Below are 22,859 nucleotides of genomic sequence, written 5' to 3'. Positions count from 1 at the left end.
GTTCCAGGTAAAGTTTGAGACCCGAATCTGGGAAGATCCTCAAAAGCCAAGGAGTGTCCCATAGCTCAAGTGAAGGATAAAGAGCGCAGAAGCTCTGGTCTCCCTCCCCACCCTAACTTGGTCCTGTGGGGGAGAGCTACTTCCCATGTCAGTGCTTTGTCCCAGGCAAGTCACTTCCCCTCTGAGCCCATTCACTGTCAAAGTGGTATCAAATCCCTACTTCACTCAGGGGACTATTAAATAGATCTTAAGTAGCTGAAACCAGTTTGGCTCAGTGGATAGAGCGTCGGCCTGTGGACTGCAAGGTCCCGGGTTCGATTCCGGTCAAGGGCATGTAAACTTGGTTGCGGGCACATCCCCGGTAGGGGGTGTGCAAGAGGCAGCTGATCGATGATTCTCTCTCATCGATGTTTCTAACTCTCTATCCCTCTCTCTTCCTCTCTGTAAAAAATCAATAAAAAAATATATTTAAAAATAGATAGATCTTAAGTAGGTGCTCAGTAGGCCTTAGCTCTCTCCGAGAGGGTGCAGGGAGTCTGGGGTCACATAGCTAGCTGGACCAGATCTTAGATAGGACTTGATCCTCGATACAACACAGGTCCAAGGTCCACGTCAGGTCCATCCGTTCCCCCAGGAAAGGACAACAATGGGAGATCCTGCCCACCTTACCCCCAGCTTCCAGTCCTATTTCCCTTCCCCAGCAGGAAGGAAAACCCTGGGTATTGTGTAAGAAACTTGAGTTCTTAAGCCCATAAACAAAGGATGGGGCAAGAGCAGGAGGCCACAACCTCCTGAGGCTACAGGTTGGCAGGAAGAAGTGTGGCCTCAGGAAGAGGAAGAACAGACCCACATTTGAGGAGGTGACTGTTTAGGTGTGATAGGTAGGGAACCACCTGGAGAGGGGTTCTAGGCAGAGAAGCCTGGCTGCTGATGTGTTTCGTTTCCAAACCTCTGAGCTCCATCAGCCTTGCAGAGGCTGGCCTATGGCACTGAACAAGTTAAAAACACACTCCCCAGGAGCAAAGTATGTGTGAATGGGACTGGGAGAGTTTGTGACTCCAAGGCAGTAAACTGACAGATAAGGAAACTGAGGCCCAGAGAGGACAGCAAGCCTGTGGTGGCAACTTGCAGATGACCCAGCATCCTGCTCACCCTCCAGCCTGATACTGGGCCAGCAACTCCAGGACTGGTACTAGGCCCAGGCTTCCCCCATTAGCTCCTCCCACCAGCCCATTAAGAAAGAGTCCCAGGGAGTCTTGATGCCCACCTATGCCCCTTCCAGGGCAGTTTTATTGGTGCCATTTATAAAATACCTTTCCCATCAGCCCCCAAGCCTTTGCCTTTCCCTTTCTGAGAAGGCAGCTGGCTTCTGGTCCTGGTACATGGCCAACAGCAGCACACGTGGTCTGATCCTGCTGGCAACACATGTGAGACACTCTGGGGATAGTCCTTGTTCAAGTCCGTGTCCAACTCTGGGGAGCAGGGTAAGGTGAAGGGCCAGGTCTGTGTGGAAGGTGGGCAGAGCCCTGGCTGTCTGTAGAGATGTGTGGGCAAAGTGAGCAGGCCCCATGTGTGCCCCAGCTCCAGTGCCTAGTGTGGCTGAAGCCCAGGGTTGGGGCGAGAAAATCAGAGATCCTGAGAAAAGCCCTTAGGCCAAAGAATTGTGTGGAGCAGGCCAGGGTGGGAGCCCAGAGGAGACTTCCATGGCGCAGTGCGCACACAACCCAGGGTACTGAACATGATGTGCAGGGGCCTTTGGTGACTGTGTGGCTGCCTCCTTCCCTTGGGGCCTGCATGCCCGAGGCCCTGGCCTGCTGGGGCTGAAGGGACACACTTGAGGGTGATGTTGGGAGGAGGGGGCTTGGGAAGGAAACTCAGCTGGAAGTGGTTTAGGCCTCAGAGCCCACATCCTGTCAGAGGAGCTGTCAAGGCGCCAGGCTCTCAGGGGGGCCTGGCCATCTGTCTGTCTCAGTCAGAGCTGCTGGAGTGACAGTCCCCTCGGGGCAGATGGTCTTCATCCTCCTGAGGTAAAGGTGGCCCAGAGGCTAGGAGGTGGGGTCAGTCTCGCCAGATCCAGGATCAGGAGGCCTCCGTGGGGCGTCGTCCCCCCTCGTCCTCCATCAGCAGCAGGCGGCGCCGGCCAGCCTCATAGTCAGCCTCGTCCACACTGACCAGCAGGCGGACAGCCTCCCGGCCCACGGCCTCACGCAGGGCCTCAGTTAGGAACACGCCCCGCAGGGCCTGCAGCAGGGCGCCGCTCAGGTAGTCCCCCCAGAAGGCGTCCAGATAGGAGAGCTCCGAGAACTTGATGTCACACACCACGGAGCCCAGGTCTCGGGAGCGCAGCACTGCCGTGGCCTGCCCGAACACATCCAGCTGCCGCGCCAGCGCCTGGGGCCGCCGAGATGCCACACCTTGCTCCAAGGCTGGCCCATGTTCGCAGTACTCTGCTCGCACCCTGAGCCGGATGTCTATGGAGAAAGAGGGACTGGTCAACGAGGGGCTGACATCCAATACACTGCTCAGGGGGACGGCCACTCCTCCCTCGCTTGAGCCTCCTCTGCAGGCTCCTCCCACTACCCTGTGGGTTGCACAGCATCTAACCCACATCCTTCCCACTTCTGGAAACCACACCCAAGTATGGGTGACACCCTCACACAGCTTCCCTCCTCTGGTCTGGCCTCTTGTACCTCCTGACCTGGTGCCCTTTCCTCCCCCTCACGTGCCCCAGTCCAGCCTCACCACCCTCCTTGCTGCTCCCCTCCCAATACTGCTAGGCATGCTCTCTGTCGGCCGGGGACGCTCTGTCCCCAGTCTTCACAGGACTTGCTCCCTCACTTCCTTCAAGGTCTTTGCTCAAATGTCACCTTCCCAAAGAGGCCTACCGCAACCATCCCACTTTAAACTTTACAACCACCACCCTGGCCCCCAGCATTCGCAGATCCCCATACCTGCTTCATTCTTCCCAAGGTGCTTACACCGCCTTCTCACCTAAGCTATGCTTCCCCTCCTGTCATGCTTATCACCCATATCCCCACAATGTAAAAAACAGATTTTGGTCTGTTCTGTTCACTTGTACAGCCCCATGGCACATGGTAGTTACTTACATATATTTGTGAAGGAATCAATGCATGAACAACTTGCCTTTAGACAACCAGCCTCACCCCTCTCTTGCCTTCAAATAATTGAGATTCATGGGGAGCCAACCACATCCCCTATCCTGCACCTACCAAGCAAGCACCAGACCCAGAAGACTTGAGGCTGGGGATGGGCTGGCTCTATTGGAACCAGGTGCTCTCTTTCCACAGAAGCTGCTAGGATGGGGGGCTGTAAGCCTGGGACTGCTGGCCAATTTGCCCACAGGAGGGGAGAAAAATGAAGCTTACCCAGGGCCAACGATAGAGGGAAAGACTCCCGAGCTAATCACATGAGGCACTTTCTTTTCTGCTTAAATGAGTTTGTCACTTACAACCCTACCCTCATCCACCCAAATGAAATGGCAGCTCTGTGCAGTGGACAGGACATGGGACTTCTAAGATGATCCTTATAAATGTGACCTCGGCACATCGCCTCCCTTTGGGATTACTGAATTTGCACCTGTGAAATGGGGCTACTAACAGAACCTCTTCACAAATGGCCCAGGTTGTCCTGAGGACCAGCTATAAACTATAAATAACAGAGTCCATACCACAGCACACTGACTATCTGCAGGGGCCACTCCAAGTGGTAGGCTCCTATGAAGTCACAAATAACACTGTGAGGCAGGTCCTATTACCACCCCCCCGCCCCTACACACACACACACACACACACACACACACACACACACTCTCTCTCTCTCTGAGCAGATGAGGAAATGGAGGCAAAGAGAAGTGCACAAACTTGCCCAAGGTCACAGAGCCAGGAAGTGGCAGCATGTGAGAGATGTTGCTGAACCTCCCATGTCCCAGAGAGCAGCTTCAGGTCAATGGAGCCAATTCCAATCCAGGCACTAGTTGTGTGACCTGGAACAAGTCACAACCTCTCTGAGCCCAGGTCCCTGCCTAAACCAGGGGACAATCTCTGCTGTGAAGGGCCGTTAGAGGATTAAAAAGAGCAAAGAATATGCCCTGGTGAGTGTGGCTCAGTTGGTTAGAGAATTGTCCTGTTCACCAAAAGGTAACGAGTTTGATTCCCAGTCAGGGCACATGCCCAGGTGTTAAGTTCAATCCCTCACATGTGGGAGGCAACCCATTGATGTTTCTCTCTCTCTCTCTCTCAATCCCTCCTCTCTCTAAAACAGGGGTCCTCAAACTTTTTAAAGTGGGGGCCAGATCACGGTCCCTCAGAGAGCTGGAGGGCCGGACTATATGAACTACTAATTCCTACTGTAACACCTCGGCTGCGCTCACTGCCCAAAAAACCTGGCGGGCCGGATCAGACTTCTCTGCGGGCCGCATGTGGCCCGCGGGCCGTAGTTTGAAGACCCCTGCTCTAAAACATCAGTAAAATCAGCCCTACCTGGTGTAGCTCAGTGAATAGAGTGTTGGCCTGCAGAATGAAGGGTCCCAGGTTCGATTCCAGTCAAGGGCACATGCCTGGGTTGCAAGCTCAATCCCTAGTGTGGGGCATGCAGGAGGCAGCCTATCCATGATTCTCTCTCATCATTGATGTTTCTGTCTCTTTCCCTCTCCCCTCCTCTCTGAAATCAATTAAAAAAATAAATCAATAAAATCTTAATTTAAAAAAAATAGAAATTAGCTGGCAAAGTGCTCAACGGGTGCTCCAAGAATGGCAGCCTCCAACAGCTCCAATGTGCTGACTACTTTACCTCTGGGGATCCAGTAAGATCAGCAGGATAGCCCTGTGGGGAGGGGGCCACATTCAATCAATATGACAGATGAGGAGCCTGAAGCTCTGGGAGGGGAAGCGTCATATCCCAGACTCCCTTCACCTTTCACAGACCGAGTGAGTAGCAGAGCAGCAAGTAGAAGGAAGGTCCCTGCTCCCCAAGATGACTTCTCAGTACCACCCATTTCCTCCTGCCACTCAAACCCCAAACCCTTCCTCTTTCTGCCTCAAGGGGAGCCTCATTCTCTCTGCTCAAGGCCCAGGGAAACCTACTTGGCCTCAGCCCCCAGAACCTCCCATTCAGATCTGGCTCCCTCCATCCTAAGGACCAGAAAAGAACTCTGGGCTCACATCCTTGACGCCTATGAATGTCTGACCATGCTTCCATCAGGGTGGGCTGGGGAACAAGGGGACTGGGAGAAGCAGCACCTGTCCAAGGCCACACAAGGCTGGCTCAGTGGCAGAGGCACAGAGCCAGGTGGCGGAGTCTGACAGACCTTGAGGTGAGTCCTGGCTCTACCACTCTCTAGCTGTGGGGCCTTGGGCATGTGACCTCACCTCTCTGAGCCTCAGTTTTCCCATCTGAAAAACATAAACAAGAAGTCTCTGCTACACAGTGGGGTCACGAGGATTAAATGAGACAACTCGTGAAATGCTTGACCCAGGATCTACAACACAGAAGAGAGTCAGAAACAGGAACTATGATTTTGACACCCACAGCCAATCCCACAACCCCTGCCCATCTTCTTCAATCCCAGCTAAATCCTACCATTCCTGTTCTCCAGTCACAGGGAAGCACTCCCAAGCCAAGCCTTACTCACTCACAGAAGTGACCTGCCGGCCTCCTCTGACCACAATGGCCCCACTCAGCCAACATATCCTGCCCAGATGAATGCCTCCCAGATCGCCTTTCTCCTCAGCACAAATTGCTATGAGACCTGTGGCATAAACTGTCCATTCGCCCAGAGACAGCCCATAACATCAGGGGAGGACAGAACCAGCGTGTAGCCATGTGTGCCTCATTCATTCTTTTATTCAACAGCCGTTTACTGAATAACAGCAACAGGGAAGTGACATGAGCATCCCACAACAAGAACTGAAAGACATATAATTCCCAGTGCCATGGGCCTGACCCTACCCAACTCTTTTCCCTAGCCCACAACTCTTTTCCTGACCCCAAGTTATCACAGCACCTTTATTTTTCCTCACAGGACCTTCATTATCCCCATTTATAAAGGAGACCACAGTCCAGCCTTGGTCTAGAACACCAGAGGAGAGCGCACAGAAGCCATGCATTATCTGAACTGCTGCTCCATCACTGGCTCTGGATCACAGCACACGTGCAATTTCCTCTTGAGTCCTCACCAAAACAAGGTAATAATAGGTGACACCTCTATAGTACTTACTGCAGGCTGACACACACTTTACACCTACTGACCCTTTTGATCATCCCTACAACCTTATAAGGCAGTGCCATTATCCCCTTTTTGCAGATGGGGAAACCGAGGCACAGGGGATGAATCACCTGCTCAAGGCCACAAAAACAAGAAGTGGAAAAGCTTGAATTCCTACTGAAGTGCCTGGCTGCAGAGCCCAAGCTCTTTACTACCCCTGTTGCTGCCTCTCACAACCATACATAGAAATCTGTAATTAAAAGACATCCTAAGGGTGAAGAGAGAAAATTACAGAGAATGAGGTGTAATTTAGATTGAAATGATCACAGAGAACCTCTCTAGGAAATGACATTAGAAGTGAAATGTGAATGTGGACAAGTAGGTTGAGACAGAAAAACAGGAGGAGAGAAGAGCAGCATTCCCAGAAGAAAGGACAGCAAGTGAAAATCCAGAGGCAGGAAACCAACTTGGGACATTCACAGACAGCCAGTGTAGCTGGACCAGTGGAGGAGAAGGGCACAATGGGACAACTGGAGACCCTGGGAGGGAGGAGTCTGGGATCTCCTGAGCTGACCACACCTCTCTGCACTTCAGTGGCCTCCTCCGTGAAGACACCCTCACCCCAGCACCTGCTCTCATGGGCCCACTGTGAGGATTACATGGCTGGATACAGGTGAACAACTGAAGCCAAGTACAGCAGGGTGACTGGGACAGAACCAGCACACTAGTTGGGGAAGGCCGAAGGTGGCTGGCCCAGGATGGAAGGAGTAGACATGGAGAGAAGCAGATGGTCTGGCTCAGTGTGACAGTAAGGGGCGAGGCAGAAGAACACCCAGCATGCATGTGACCTGGGCCGGGGGGTTGGCTGAGTTTTTTCCTGTGGCCAGAACACCAAGACTTTGTCAACAGTTCCTCTCCACTTGGACAGCTGTAGGGAAATGCTCCCTGCCCCAGGACAGAGGGTAGGGTTATGTCTTCCTATAGAAGAGAGCTTTTTCTGTATCTTACACTCATGTGAGCCTAAGAACTCTCTGGTCCTCCAAACCCAAATAATACTGAGGGCAGAGGAAAATGGGAGGGACCAGGGACAGGCCCAGGGCCAGGAGAGCAGGTGAGCAGCCTTGCATGCCAGTCCCTATGCTAGGTGTGGCTTGGGCCAGAGATAATTTCACTTAGGTCTTCTCCTGGGAGTTCCTAGTAGGAGGGCTGGGGGCAAAGAGGGCCTGTGCTCGCCTGGTGCATGGTGGAGAGAGGCAGCCAGCTCCAATGGAAAGACCCCTGCCCTTCACTGCCACACAGGGCCAGGACCACCCTCCTCTGGACAACAGTATGACCCTTTCTCTCCTCCAGTCTCTTTCCCAAGACAGAGCCAGAGTCTAGGTGCCAAATGTAAAGCTCATCAATATATACTGAATTAATGGATCAAGATAATGAGGAGAAGCTGCCACCAATGTTAGAAAAAGGTTAAGCTCACCTAAGAATCGAGTTTGAAAAAACAAACCATCAAACCTCTGATCAAGCCTCTTGAGCCCTAACTACCAATTTTTAGGAGATATAGATAACGGGAGCACATGCACAATCAACCCTCCCACAGGTTGCAATTGGCAAAATCCAATCTTTGGAAAAGGCTATGGGACAACTACTTTCAACAAACAAAATGCAAGGAAGAAAGAGGAAAGAGGTGGTGGGGGAATACAATAGATTAGAAGAGACGCAGAACCAATACTAATGAGACAACTGGAAATGTGAGTGCAAATTATATATATGATAAGATTGTTAATTTTTAAAAAGAATTCTGGGAGAGAACCAAGATGGCAGCATAGATAAATACCTGTACTTGCTGCCTTCCACAACCACATCAAAATTACAACTAAAAGACAAAACAACTATCATCCAGAACTGCGGGAGAGCTGGCTGAGTGGAAGTTCTACAACTAAAGAGGTAAAGAAAAAAGCGCATTAAGGCTGGTAGGAGGTGCAGAGGCACGGAATAGGCTAGCACCTAGGTGTGCTGCTTTTTTAATCGGGAAGGAGATACAAGCTCCCACTTGCTCTGAGCTCCAGTGCCGGGCGAGACTCTGGGGGACCTAGACACACAAGGAGAAACTGGACTGTCTGGCATCAGGGCAGGAATGCGGGGGCAGCTTTCTTCCAAGCAGAGATGCTCGCAATGGTCACTGTTCCTGTGCTGGGACCTCCCCAGTGCAGGGCTGACTGGCAACTATTGCTGTTTGCTCTGCCCTGGAGAGTTCCTGAGACCCTGTCCCACCCAATTTACAATCCCACCCAACCTGTGTGGGGGAGGGGGAGGGCAGTGTGGGCAGCAGCTTTTGCATACGAATGGCCTGTCCTTTCTCAGCCTAAAACCTGCCAAATAAGCTGCAACTGGGTCAGGGAGCCCCAAAGCTATCAAAAGAAGGCCCAAGGCCAAACCAGCAGCAGCCTGCCTTGCTTCACAGCTGGGCACCTCAAAACCCAATACAAAGAGGAGGTATCTCAAAATCTCTCTGTAGCTCCTGCTGGGTGGCCCCAGACAGTGGCTGACTTTGCACCTCCTTGGAGATCCAGGGGTCAGTGTGAGACCATACCAGATTACAACTCCTCACATCCATAAGTGACACACTCAAGGGGCTGACTCAGTGAGCACCAAAGCCCAATAAAGCAAGTCCTGCCCCAAAAAGGGGTCTCCTGCACAGCAACTCTTCCATTGTAGACACAGCTGGTCCTCACAGCTAATTGGCCTGTAGGTCATTCCTCCCAATGACACTAACAGCAATCAAGGCTCAACTACAACAAGACTGTGCACACCAAGAGTGTCCACCTCAGGTGATTGGGGAGCTGAGCCACTGAGCCCTATAGGACACCTATTACACAAGGCCACTCTATCGACTCAAGGAGACTTAGCAGCTAACCACAATACATAGAAACAAACACAGGGAAAAGCCAAAATGCAGAGACAAAGAAATATGTCACAAATAAAAGAAATGGGAGAAAGCTAACTACTGAATATAAGAGTTCAAAACCATAGTTATAAGGTTACTCAAGAATCTTCTAGAAACCTTCAGGAGACCTTTGAGGATCTTAGTGAGAATGCAAAAAAAATGGGGAAGGACCAGTCAGAAATTAAGCATAAACTGACTGAAATAAAGAATGATCTACAGAGATTCAACAGTAGACTAGAGGATCCCAAGAATCAAGTGAAAGATCTAAAATACAAGGAAGCAAAAAACATCCAACTGGAAGAGAAAAAAGAAAAAAGGGAAAAAAATATGAAGATAGTGTAAGGAGCCTCTGGGACAACTTCAAAAGTGCCAACACCCCAATTATGGGGGTGCCAGAAAAAAGAGCAAGATATTGAAAACCTATTTGAAAAAATAATGACAGAAAACCTCCCCCACCTGATGAAAGAAATAGAGACTTACAAGTCCAGGAAGCGCAGAGAACCCCAAACAAAAGGAATCCAAAGAGGCCCACACCAAGACACATCATAAATAAAATACCAAGGACAAAAGACAAAGAGAGAATCTTAAAAGCAGCAAGAGAAAAACAGTTACCTACAAGGGAGTACCCATACTTTCTCAACAGAAACTATGCAGGCCAGACAGGAATGACAAGAAATATTCAAAGTGATGAATAGCAAGAACCTACAACCAAGATTATTCTACCCAGCAAAGTTCTCATTTAGAATTGAAGGGCAGATAAAGAGCTTTACAGACAAGAAAAAGCTAAAGGAGTTCATTACCAACAAACCAGTATTATATGAATTGCTGAAGGGTATTCTGTAAGAAGAGAAAGAAGAAAAAGGTAAAGATAAAAAATTATGAACAAAGTGACAACAAATACATATCTATCAACAAGTGAATCAAAAAATCAAATGAATAAAAAATCTGATGAACAGAATAAACTGGTGAATGTAATAGAATCAGGGGCATGGAAATGGAGCGAAGTGACAATTTTCAGGGGTAAAAGGGTGTGGGGGAGTGTGGGAAAAGATTGGGCAAAGATCTTATACCTACTGATGCAGACAATGGGGTGGCGAGGGTCTGGGGTGGGGTGGAAATCGGGTGGAGGAGAGTTATGAAGGGGGGGGCCATCTGAACAAAAAAGATTAAAAAAAAAAAAAAAAAATCCTGACCTTTTAGAGATACACTGTGAAAAACCTACAGATGAAATAACAGAACATCTGGAACTAACTCCCAAACAAAATGGCTGATGAAATAAGATCGGCCACAAGTTGACAACTGAAGCTGAGTGATAAAAAATGGGGTTTATTAGACTCGTCTGTCTGCTTCTGTATCTCCTCCACAGAAACCATAGTTGGGCTCAGTGACTAGAGCCTCGGCCCAAGGACTGAAGGGTCCCAGATTCAATTCTGATCAAGGCCTCAGTTGTCTCTCTCACATCTATGTTTCTCTCTCTCTGACTCTCCCCTCCCTTCCTGCTCTCTAAAAATCAATGGAAAAATGTCCTCAGGTTGAGGATTAACGACATCATAAAAAGCACTTAATAAAATGCAAAGTACTACAGCCTATCATTCAAATCCTTTCATTGTTTTTTACCATTTAAAAAACTGCAAAGCGCTGGCCAAAGGCTCACAGACTCTGCCTTCATTTCCTACCAGCCTTCCCTTGCTCCCTCCATTACAATCTTGTCGGCTTCCTGCCTGTACCCCTTCACTAGTACTGGCATGCTCCCTCCTGGACTCCTGCTGTCCCTCTATCTGGAATATTCTATCCCAACCATCCACATGTTCTTCTGAGAGGCCTTCCTAGACCATCCTATCTAGAAAATACGACTAGAACTGTGTTTTCCATCACTCTTCCCCCTTGCCCTGCTTTCTCTTCTCTGCTGACATCTGACAACTGTCTCTTGGCTTTCTCCTCCTACCAGAACTCAAGCTACTAGAAGGCAAGAGTCTCCTGTCCCTGCTGCGCCTAGCATGAGTGTTCTATAAATACTATGGAATTACCAATGAAAAACCCCAAGTTTCGGCCCAGCCCCACCACTGCCATTCTACATAATGGGGTCCATGACCCCTATACCTCAACACTGTCCTGAAAGTTCCAAGTCAGGTGGATGGTACACCAGCTAAGTGCCCAGTGACTGCCCTGAGAGGGATATGAAAACTCAATAGGCCCTGTGTCCAGAAACCTCACCCAACCCCCCTGTGCTCCCTTCCTTACACTCTATGGCCCTTGGTAGTTTAGTCTGGTTCTACCCCTCAGTGGAAGGCAGCTAACTGGGGACCAACCCCCACAGCTGTCACAAGTGAGAAGGGGGTAAGAACAGCAGGATCCTTCTGCACTCAGGTCTGGGAGGCCTCCTTTCACCCCTGGGACTGGGCCTCATTAAAGGTAAGCTACTACTGCTTTCAGCAGGGCCCTATTGGGGAGTACCTCAATCCAGCCCCACCCTGCCTGATGAGTCAGCAGTCAGACCTGTTTACCCATCCCCCTATCATTGACAGCCATGCCCCATGAACCACCTCCCTGCCCTCAAGGAAGAGACCTGATGCCTCTACTGGCAAAACCCCTCCCAGGCTCAGCTTGGCTGGCTCCCTCAACTGGAGTGACTCCCTGAGCAGCCCAGCCGGCCTGGTAGCTCTGGTAATTAGCCCTGACTGGGGGGAGAGTCACAACCAGGCAGCCACCCTTCAAGCAGGTGTCTGAAGACACAGGCTAGCTCTGTTGGTCTGTTCCTCCTGACCTGCCCAGCACAGGTATCTGCAGTCTCATCTATGGGGGAGATAAAGGGGCGGACACGGGGAGGTGGCAGGCATGGCTGCTCTGTGGGCTGGAGGAGGTGCTGCAGATGGCTAGAGGAACATCCTAGGCTGAGGTGTTCTGGAGAATGCAGAGCTGCTTCAACCTTAAACCCTCCCATCTATAATTCTGCCACCCTCCCACCCCTGCCTGAGCACCTTACCACCTGATTTTGTATCCACAGGCTTGCCCAACTCAGAGATGTGAGCAGGGAGAGAGACTAAGAGAGTGCCCACCCAGGCCTGTGTCCTTCCCTCAAGACAGGTGGATTTTCTCCAGGGCAAGGTTTGAGCATGAGTCTCCAGAGCAGAGTTCCCCAACACACCTAACCCAACCTGTCTGCAGGTCTAGTCAGCTCTATATTTATTTCCTAACTAGAGGCCCAGTGCACGAAATTCATGCATGGGTAGGGTTCCTAGCAGCTGCTGCTGCCAGCAGGGGCTGGCCAGCTGGCCAGCCCCAGGGGATAATTTGCATATTAGGCTTTTATTATATATGATTAGTCCACCCCCTTCTCACCCTCTCCAATGTGACCAACACAGATCAGACCTCTCCTTCTTGCTGGACTAGGCAGCCTTGTCACTCATTTCCCTGCTCCCACTTTTATTTAAGAAACACCTGTCGGGGCATGTGCCTGGAGTTGTTCTAAGTCAGGGGTCTTCAAACTACGGCCCGTGGGCCACATGCAGCCCCCAGGGGAGTCTGATCCTGCCTGCCAGGTTTTTTGGGCAGTGAGCGCAGCCAAGGTGTTACAGTAGGAATTAGTAGTTCATATAGTCCGGCCCTCCAGCTCTCTGAGGGACCGTGATCTGGCCCCCACTTTAAAAAGTTTGAGGACCCCTGTTCTAAGTACTTTACAAATCCTAACACATTTATTAAGTGTTTTTCCAAATGGAGTCAGTGTTCCTTTCAAAACAGGTATCAGATTATCTCACCACCTTGCTCAAATCCCTTGACAGCACTTGCTGAAAGGAATAAAAGTCAACTCCCACCCACTCAGGAGACCTGTGGGCTGCTTCACTCCATCCCCACCCTCTCTTCAAGGCGCTTACTGCCTAAAGTGAGCATCAGTTTCACTGGTCTGTCACTCTACGAACTGCTGTTCCTGCCCCAAGCACGTGGCACAGTGACAGTGCGAAGAGAAAATGGGTACAGAGCAAGGGCCCAGGACAGATGCTGTTCTAAATGTATTGCAACTGTTAACTCATTTTCTCTCTCAACAATCCTAGCTGGGAGGTACCATTAACAGTCTCCTTTTACAGATGTGGAAACTGAGGCACAGAGGGGTTCAGTCACCTGCCCAAGATCAGAGAGCCCATATAATTGCTAAGGCCAGGAGGTAAATCAAGCAGCTTGTCACAGGGTCCTGTTTTCACCCCTATATTACTCCACCATTGCAGAAGAAATGATTGTTGAATAAATACACACTTGCAAATGTTTGCTGAATAAATGAAACTGAGGGCAATGGATTATCAGGGAGGTAGCACGGGATGTGATCCTTAACTATGGGCAGAATGTACATAAGCAAGATGAACAGAAAAATAGTATTCCACTACCAAACAGAGAGACAAGAACCGCTGCCCTCCTGCTAGGCGTCACTAGGTATGCCACGCCTCAGACAAGTACCCATTCCTCCTGTTCTCTGGCTCAGCAGCCTGCCGTAGACACTGCACATGCATTCCCCAAGGCCCACAGGTACCTACCACAGGTCACTTTGCCTTCTGAGGTTGGTTTGGCCGGCTCCTGCTGCTGCTGGGGGTTAGCTGGGCCCCCTCTCCGCCGCCGTCTGGCACCACCACTGGGCCGGCCCCGACTCCGCCGCTGTCGCTTGGTCGGGGGGGAGCCTGAGAAAAATGGGATGGTTGAGCCCTGGCAGGTGTTTCTCAGTGGTCAGAGCATTGGCCTGCACACCAGAGGGTCATAGGTTTAATTCCCCATCCAGAGTGTGCACCTGGTTTGCAGGTTCAATCCCTATCCCCAGTTGGGATGCATGGACCATGTATGGGAGGCAACCAATCGATGTCTCTCTCTAACATCAATGTTTCTTCTCTCTTCTCCTCTTCCCTCCCTTCCTGTCTCTCTGAAAAAAAATCAATGGAAAAAATATCCTCACTCCTCGAGTGAGGATTAAAAAGAAAAAAAAAGAGCCCTGGGTGGTGTGGCTCAGTGGTTGAACATCGACTCATGAGCCAGGAGGTTGAGGTTTGATTTCTAGTCAGGGCATATTCGAGGTACTGGCTGGATCCCTAATAGGGGATGTGTGGGAAGCAGCCGATCAATGATTCTCTCTTATCTTGATGTCTCTATTCCTCTATTCCTCCCCCTTTCCTTGGTTGAAATCAATTTTATTTTTTAATATATTTTATTGATTTTTTACAGAGAGGAAGAGTGAGGGATAGAGAATTAGAAACATCGATGAGAGAGAATCATCGATCAGCTGCCTCTTGCACACCCCCCACTGGGGATGTGCCCACAACCAAGGTACATGCCCTGGACCGGAATCGAACCCGGGACCCTTCAGTCCGCAGGCCGACGCTCTATCCACTGAGCCAAACCGGTTTCGGCTGAAATCAATTTTAAAAAGAGAGAAATGAAGTGGTTGAGGACAAGATGATAGGTAGAGTACCAAGGCAGGTGCCTGGGGAAGAGCTTGAGGCTGGTCTTTTCCATAAGACCTTGGGTGAGCAAGCACCTCTGGCTCAGAGGCCCTGTCCATAAGATGGGGAGTAGGTACAACCTAGCATCATCTAGAAGGGCAAACACGTCCCCACCAACCCACCCAGCAACCCCCCGCCCAGGTGTGACCATACAGAAACTCCTGCACAGTCACACCAGGACCAGATGGCAACAGCCATAATGCACTGTTTATAGCTGATAGCTGCATACACTTGAAAATAATGTAAATGTGTAGCAAAAAGAATGCAGAGTAATTTCCAGTATAGACTGTTTAGTGAGGTAAACCAAGATGCAAAAGAGGTGGCTACAGCTTGCTATACTTCACATAAAAAAGGAAGGGAAACATAAATATAATTGCTATTCTTGCAAGGTGAAACATTGTAAGTATAAACCAGAAATGAATAAAACTGATTACCTATTTACTGGAGTGGGGAGGGAACAACAGTGGAAGTGATACTTCTAAGAACATGTTTTTTTACATACTTTCTAGTCTGTTTGTTTTTTAGTTTTTTAAATGTTTTTATTGATTGGAGGAGAGAGAGAGAGAGAGAGAGAGAGAGAGAGAGAGAGAGAGAGGGAGGGAGGGAGGGAGGGAGGAAGGGAGGGCGGGAGGGAGGGAGGGAGGGAGGGACATCAATGAGAGAGAGACATTGATAGGCTACCTCCTGCATACCTTCCACTGGGAATCAAGCCCAAAACCCAGGCATGGGCCCTGACCAGGAATCAAACTGAGGACCTCTTGGTTCATGGGTCAACACTCAACCACTGAGCCACACCGGCCGGGCTACATACTTTAGCTTTGACACAGGCCAGTTGTAGTTCAGTGGATGAGTGTTGACCTATGAATCAGGAGATCATGGTTTGATTCCTGGTTGTAGGTTCCATCCCTAGTAGGGGGCGTGCAGGAAGTTGCCCATCAATGATTCACTCTCATCACTGGTGTTTCTAACTCTGAAATCAATAAAATGTTTTGAATTTTTAAAGATGAAAGAAACAAACAAACCATGACCTGGCTGGCATGGCTCAGTGGTTAGAGAATTGGCCTACAATCCGAAGGGTCACAGGTTCTATTCTGGTCAAGGGCACGAACCTGACTTGTAGGTCCCCAGCACTAGTTGGGTCAACTAATTGATGTAGCTCTCTCACATCAATGTTTCCCTCTCCCTCCCTCCCTCTCTCCCTCCCTCCCTCCCTCTCTCTCCCCCCTCCCTTCCACTTTCTCTAAAATCAATGGGGAAAATATCCTCCAGTGAGGGAGGGAGGGAAGGAGGGAGGAAAAGAATGAGGGAGGGGAGGAAGGGGGAGGAAGGAGGGAGGAGGGAGAAAGGGAGGGGAAGAAACCATAAAATTTAACACAAATAGAAACATAAATACGTATATAATTGGTAAAAAAAATAAGTGGAAAAATAATTATTTCAAGTTACTTGGAAGAACACTCTGAGTATAAACTCTCAGTGGGATATACTCCCAAAGACCAGGACTATAAATATGTGGTTTCCTTCACAGTCAGCTGTGGCATTAACACTGTAATTTTGAAGCTACTTTTTTAATTGTTGTAAAATAAGTAAATAAATCCGTATCTCAATGTTATTAAAGACCAAGATTTTCAGAGTAACATCCTTGTATGTTTATTTTGAATTAAAAACACTAATATGTGCCAAAACCGGTTTGGCTCAGTGGTAGAGCGTCGGTCTGCGGACTGAAAGGTCCCGGGTTCGATTCCGGTCAAGGGCATGTACATTGGTTGCGGGCACATCCCCGGTAGGGGGTGTGCAAGAGGCAGCTGGTCGATGTTTCTCTCTCATTGACGTTTCTAGCTCTCTATCTCTCTCCCTTCCTCCTCTCTGTAAAATATCAATAAAATATATATATTTTTTAAAATAAAAAAATAAAAACACTAATATGAACTTTTCAAAAGGACAGTTTCTAAATCTATTCACTGAAAGAATCTAGAAATGATACACACTAAGCATGCAGATCTTGGTCTCTAAATACCATTGCCTCTAAAAGAAACCAGGCTTCTGAAAATAGCTGATTCCAGGGCTGGGGAAGGAAAAGTACAGGTGAGTGCCACATCTTGCAGTGACACAAAGCAGGAAGTGCCCAGTGCATGATGTAGACTCATCAAAAAGACACAGGAGCTAGCTAATTTGTACACAAGGAAGAATGACTAATTGATTATAACACAGTAAATAAATAAGAACTCATGAGTCCATAGTGATACTCTCCACCAAAAGGGAGGGCAGAATTGGAAAGAAAAATTCCTCTTGAAAAAAATACCAGCTAATAGGTGTAGAATAATTAGAAAATCACCATTTTCCAAACACCAATGTAATAACTGGTTCAGACAGGTATCACCATTGGATGTTGTCACAGAATAGGATGTGTCAAAGTGTCATCCCATAGATTGTTTACCAACCATACAGGGAGAGGGGATGTCTCTTTGCGAAGGATAAATATGGCAGACACTGCCTTCAACAAGGGATCAAACTGCCCACTCATGACAGGAAAACCAGACCTTCTGTCTCCTGATGTGCTCCAATTCAAAGCACACCACATCAACCAAGAAGCATTCCTGCCAAATATGTGGAACCTGAATCGAATCAAGCCTCCAAGACCCAATTCCCACTTCACAGAAATTACAGAAGGCAAAGGGACAAGATAAATAATACCATTAGGAAATTATTAGACACCCCGAAATAATCGGGATATTCTACAAAACAACTGGCCTGGCAGGATCAGGAAGTCAATATCATGGGGAAAAAAGGAAAAAGGTGTGGGTAGGGAGGAGTTTTATTTTACTAAATGCTTAAGGAGATGTAATAACTGAATTCATAACAATTCAACTATGAGTGGATCCTAAAAATGGAGACAATCTTACAGAGACATGAAAATGGACCATTAGGATATCAGAATTAGTGCGTATTTTCTTAGGAATGGAATGGTCTTGAAGTGGTAAAGGAGAATCTTCTTATTCTCAGGAGAGGGCTGCTGATTAGGGGTAAAGTGTCCTGATGCCCGGAATTTACTTTCAAAAAGCTCAACAACAACAACAACATAAGAACAGAACTATGTATAAATTCATGTAAAGCAGGAATAGGGAACCTTTTTCTACCAAGGGCCATCTAAATATTAATAACATCATTCGTGGGCCATATAAAATTATCAACTTAAAAATTAGCCTGCTCGCCGAAACTGGTTTGGCTGAGTGGATAGAGCATCGGCCTTGGGATTGAAAGGTCCCGGGTTCGATTCCAGTCAGGGGCATGTACCTTGGTTGCGGGCACATCCCCAGTGGGGGGTGTGCAGGAGGCAGCTGATCGATGACTCTCTCTCATCGATGTTTCTAACTCTCTATCCCTCTCTCTTCCTCTCTGTAAAAAATCAATAAAATATATTGTTTTTAAAAATTAGCCTGCTCTATTTGGTCAAACATTTCATTAACTCATCCTTAATGCCTTGGCAGGGCCAGACCAAATGCTTTTGCAAGCCTTATACGGCCCTTGAGCTGGATGTACCCCACTCCTGATATAAAGCAAAAGCAGCACAATGAGTCTAAAACGATTGAATCTATGAAAATATGAGTATGTTCACTGTACTAATCTTTTAATATCTCTGTATGTTTGAATAATTTTAAAAAACGGGTCCTGGCCAGGTAGCTCAGCTGGTTAGAGCATCGTCCTGACATGCCAGTTGAAGGTTCTATCGCCAGGGTCAGGACACATACAAGAACCAATACATGCATAAATAAGTGGGACAACTAATCTCTCTCTCAATCAATAAAATGATAAGAAAATAAAAACCGGGGAGAATTGGAATTAATTGACACAATTCAAAGACACCAGAATTATTCAACATGAACCTCAGAAACATGTTCAGCAAAGACACCCATGTGAATAATGAACCCATGAAGTGATGCTGTTTAGATGAAATATAAAACCACAAAAAACAACTCCATTCGTTGCTTCTGGATACATGCTTTTGTACAAATAACAAACACACAAAGCAAAAACAAAACAGAATGACTCCTTCCTTGATGGAGGAGGTTCATCAGGGTTCTGAAGGAGGAGAGAGAAACTGCCCTCAGACCCACCCAGCTGAGCTCACCTGTCTCCCACTGGCCCTGCTGAGCATCTGAAGAACTGCTTGACTGCCTACGGCGACGGCAGCTGCCCTCTGTCCTCTTTGTAGAAGAGCTGGAGGTGCCGTAACTGTAGCGTTCTGGAGACACTGGGGGAGAGAAAAATGAAAATAAGTATTCACAGCCTCAGGCCCCGCCCTGGCCCAGCCTCTAATTCCCACCCCTGGAGATATACACCTGCCCCATAGGGTTCCCCAGTTCCCCAGAGGTCAGAGTCCAGACATTCATTCCCTCTCCAACACCTCCCGCCCAGTAGTTGCTCGATGCCTCTAGACATAGAGGACTCAGCCAGAGTTATTCTGTAAACAGTCATTGTAAGGATCCCAGCAATGTTGCCCACCATGAACTGCACCCCCCTCACCCCACTCTTCCTGCGGCCACAGGGAGTAAAGCAGGCCTCTTTGGTCTCCCCAAATCTTCTCTTCCAGAGCCTGGCCGTCAGACATATTTCTCCAAGAGTGCTGTCAGTGCTTCCTTAGTGCTGCCCTTCTCCTGGTTATCCAAATCCCATGGGCTTATTCTGGTGAGGGGAGTTCACAATCCCCCTCCCTAAGCTAGCCCCTACACCTCGCCAAGCAATCCTGCCAAGTCCTCAACAGCCTTGGCCTATGCCTGCACGGGGCTCTTGTGCCTTACACCCTCCAGCTTCTGGCCTTCTTAAGACTGCTGTCCTTCATGAGGATTAAGGACATCAACTCTGGGCACAAACCAGCCGAGTGTGAATCCTAGCTCTTACTGTTTAGCTGTGTTATCTGCAAGCCCCTGTGATGTGGCTTCTCACCTACCCCTCTGCCCTTTCTTTGGTCCCCCCTGCCACACTGGTCTCTGAGGATGCCAAATGCATTCCTGCCTCAGGGATTCAGAGCAGTGCAGCCTCGGTTCAAACATAACCTTCCCAGAAAGGTCTTGACTGGTTATCCAATCTAAGGGGGCCTCCCTCTACTTAGAAGAACTCCCTCCTCTCTCTATACCATTACTTTGCTTTAGTCTTTCTATAACAACAAGTGAAAACAAGTAATTTATCTGTTTCAAGATCTGATTACCCAATAAATGTAAGGCTCATGTAAGTACTTTGTCAGTCCCATCACCTTCTATCCCCTGTGCCCAGCACACAGGATTCAGTTCTTATATGTGAACAAGCTGCGTAACTCCTCTGAACCTTGTTTTCCTGCACGCTGAGACAGTAACAGTACTTCCTCAGTGAAGTACCAGGAGGATATAAAGTGACAGTTCATACGAAGGGCTTACTGTGTCTGGCATGAAACAAGCCCTCCATAAAGTGGCTACAAACAGCATTATTGACATGGCCAAATTCCACAAGCTCGCCCCTCCCAACGCTCGCGGCTCCTTCCTGTGTTTCTCCGGGAGGAGGGGGCAGTGGCATGGGACACAGGCTGTCTGATAGGGCCCTGTCCTCTGTATCAGACACCTCAGGGGCCCGGATGCAGAGCGCGGGCCCTCACCCCATCGGAAGTCTATCGCCCTCCCAATTCAACCATACCTGGCCGGCGCCGCCTGCGCGCCAGGTGCGGCAGCAGGTCCTGCCGGGCCAGCACTCGGAGGAGTTGCCCCAGGAGCCGCAGGTCGCTCTCGTCGCACTGCCCGCGGCGCTCCAGCTCCAGGAGCAGCTCCAAGCCGCTGCGGGTGTGGGACAGGCCGCCGGCCGCGCCGGGGGCCTCGTCCAGCAGGAAAGCCAGCAGGTCCAGTTCGCACTCGGTCAGCTGCCCGCCCACCACCTCGAACATACGATGAAGCGACAGCATCCCGTAGTAGTCCAGGCACTCGTCCTCCTCCCAGCTCGGGGCAGGGGTCGACCCAGACAGCGCCATACCCGGGGGAGGGGGTCGGAACAAGCTCGAACCAGGGCCTAGAACCCACTCAGCGGGGAGGGGGCAGTGGTCAGTGACGTGGGGCCCAAGGGCCACCCCGCCAGGGCGTCCCCGGGCCCCCCAAAACCGCGGGGCGGGTCTACCCTTACACCCTAGCCGGCTCAGCCGCCCTCTTCCCCCCGGAAGCGAATGGTATCGCCCGAGGTCCCCTAAGAAGAGGTCGAGACGTCAGACCTCGCTCGACCTCCGACCGGTCAGGCCTGCAGAGCCCGAACGCCCCTCCCGAGGTGGTACGTTCCGAACCAGCCTCCCGAACCGACCAAGTGATTCGGTCCGAACGAGCCTGAGGGGCCCACCCTGGGGCACCCTACCGACTGCCCTTTGACCCTGGGTAGTTCTGCCCGGACGCGCCCTGGGCCCAGTCCAGCGGTCCTGTCCGACCAGCCCCACGGTGGCTCCACCCCAGTGGTGCCGCCCGAAGGGGACCCTCTGGCCCCACAAGCGCCACTAACCCAAGCGGCGCTTCGCCCCACAGAGGTGGTGCTGTCCAAACCCGACCCGCTCGCCCTGTGGGGACGGGACCGCCCTCTCCCCGGCACCCAGGCGGTTCCGCCTGCCCGCCACCAGTCGCCCTTAGGCCTCCCTTGGATCCTCACCAGAATCTGGCGTCTGAGGACTCCGGGGCGACGGCGGCAGCCACTTGTTTTGGATCTTTCTGGCACCTTCTCTATTATTGCGCCTGCGTCACCTCGCCCCTCCTCCTTCCTCCGACTCGCGCAGGTGCGACCGCCACGCCCCTTACGCGCACGCGCAGAACGGGGTTACCAAGCCTCGCCCCCAGGGCCCGCCCCCAGCCGCGCGGGCCGCGCCGGCCTGTCCTGCGGTTGCGCTGAGCCGGAGTTGTTCCGCGTTTGGGTTGGATTTGGTACAGGGTTACTAGGTTACTTCTGCCAGTCTACGACTTAAACCGCTGGGTCCTTGTGGCCCCACGTCATGGCCTTTTGGGATTATTCATCTCATGGACTACAGCAGCCCCGTCCTAATCACAATTTAGACACCCACGGTACCACTGCTCGTAGCAAAAGACCACAGTCACGACCGACCTTCCTGTCTGAGCAGTGCCCAGGCCCTTATGATCAAGACTTGGGACTCTCCCCCTTTAAACTCCCCCTTACTTCTAATGCCAACCAGGAACCTGCAAACGAATCCCTCAACATCCAACAGAAGCCCCAATACCCATCTATAAGTTCCTTTCCCTGATCAAGACAAGGACTCCTTCTCATGCTAAAAACCAATACTTCCTGATTGCAATAGGCCCCTACATCCCAACTGTGCACCTCCTGTCTGCATCCACCCACCACGAACCCCGCTGCTTCTTATAACCCCTTCTAGCATCTGCCCTCCAAGGTCACAGGATCTCCCAATATCCCCTCTGTAACCTGCACCTATGAGTTTCTCTCTGGGGAGAGCAAGTCTCTTATCAAAAGAGTTGGCTTGCAGGCTGCTTGCCCCCGCCCCGCCCCCACACTTAGGTCACTCAAGATCATAAGCCACACCTGCCTTAAGTCAGGTTTCCACCCCATAATTATCTCCCCTTGGGAAGCGGAGACCTAGGTCCTTCCAGGCACTGGCTCAGCCAGCACTGGCTTTGCTTGGGCTGCAGGAGTGATCTCGAAAGAGTCCCTTCCTCTTTCTGATGGCAGTTGTAATCTGTTGAAACCCGTCCTGGGTGGGACATTAGTGCCCAATAAGTGGATGTCATTAAACCAACCGAAGAGTGGGAAGGAAGGGAAAGCAAATTGGGAAGGAGTACGTCCATGTTGAATGGGTTATAGTGAGCAGCCACGGTGTATCAGGCCCTGTACTGAAAGGTTTTTATTTATTTTTATTTTTTAAGCTTATAAAATGAAAATTATGCTTTAATTAGTCAAAAACATAGAGTCATCTAATCCAGTGTTTCCCAACCTTCTCTCATGATGAGAATAACCTGGTGGAGTTGTTAAAACACAGATTCCTGAATCCCAACTAAGAAGTGCTAAACTAGGATTTTTGAGAACATATAGGTAAATTGCATACCTAACTTAGTGCTCTGTATATAACATCTGTCTTAGAGCACTAGTTAAGTATACAATTTTACCTATATGTTCCCAAAAATCCTAGTTTAGCACTTCTTAGTTGGGATTCAGGAATCTGTGTTTTAACAACTCCACCAGGTGATTCTCATCATGA

The 22,859-nt window shown here is 49.8% G+C and overlaps 1 protein-coding gene across 2 annotated transcripts; it reads right to left on the bottom strand.

The window, feature by feature from the left end:
- Positions 1–1,260: 1,260 nt before the first annotated feature.
- On the bottom strand, positions 1,261–21,412 carry DEDD2 (death effector domain containing 2). Of its 2 annotated transcripts, none has more exons than XM_084905302.1 (5): positions 21,287–21,412; positions 20,303–20,668; positions 18,768–18,890; positions 13,688–13,828; positions 1,261–2,471 (listed from the first exon to the last, which is right to left on the bottom strand). In XM_084905302.1, exons 2-5 carry the CDS (start codon positions 20,628–20,630, stop codon positions 2,080–2,082), a joined length of 984 nt encoding a protein of 327 aa, XP_084761428.1. In that variant the 5' UTR covers positions 20,631–20,668; positions 21,287–21,412; the 3' UTR covers positions 1,261–2,079. The 2 variants fall into 2 exon arrangements, with proteins under 2 accessions (XP_084761428.1, XP_084761429.1); XM_084905303.1 differs by having other exon boundaries at positions 20,303–20,678; positions 21,287–21,411.
- Between the last annotated feature and the right edge of the window lie 1,447 nt (positions 21,413–22,859).

This window comes from Pipistrellus hanaki, assembly GCF_964339955.1.
Source record: "Pipistrellus hanaki genome assembly, chromosome: 15".
NCBI lineage: Eukaryota > Metazoa > Chordata > Mammalia > Chiroptera > Vespertilionidae > Pipistrellus > Pipistrellus hanaki.
The sequence above is the reverse complement of the archived record's forward strand: the minus strand, read 5'-3'. Positions and strand labels throughout refer to the sequence as shown.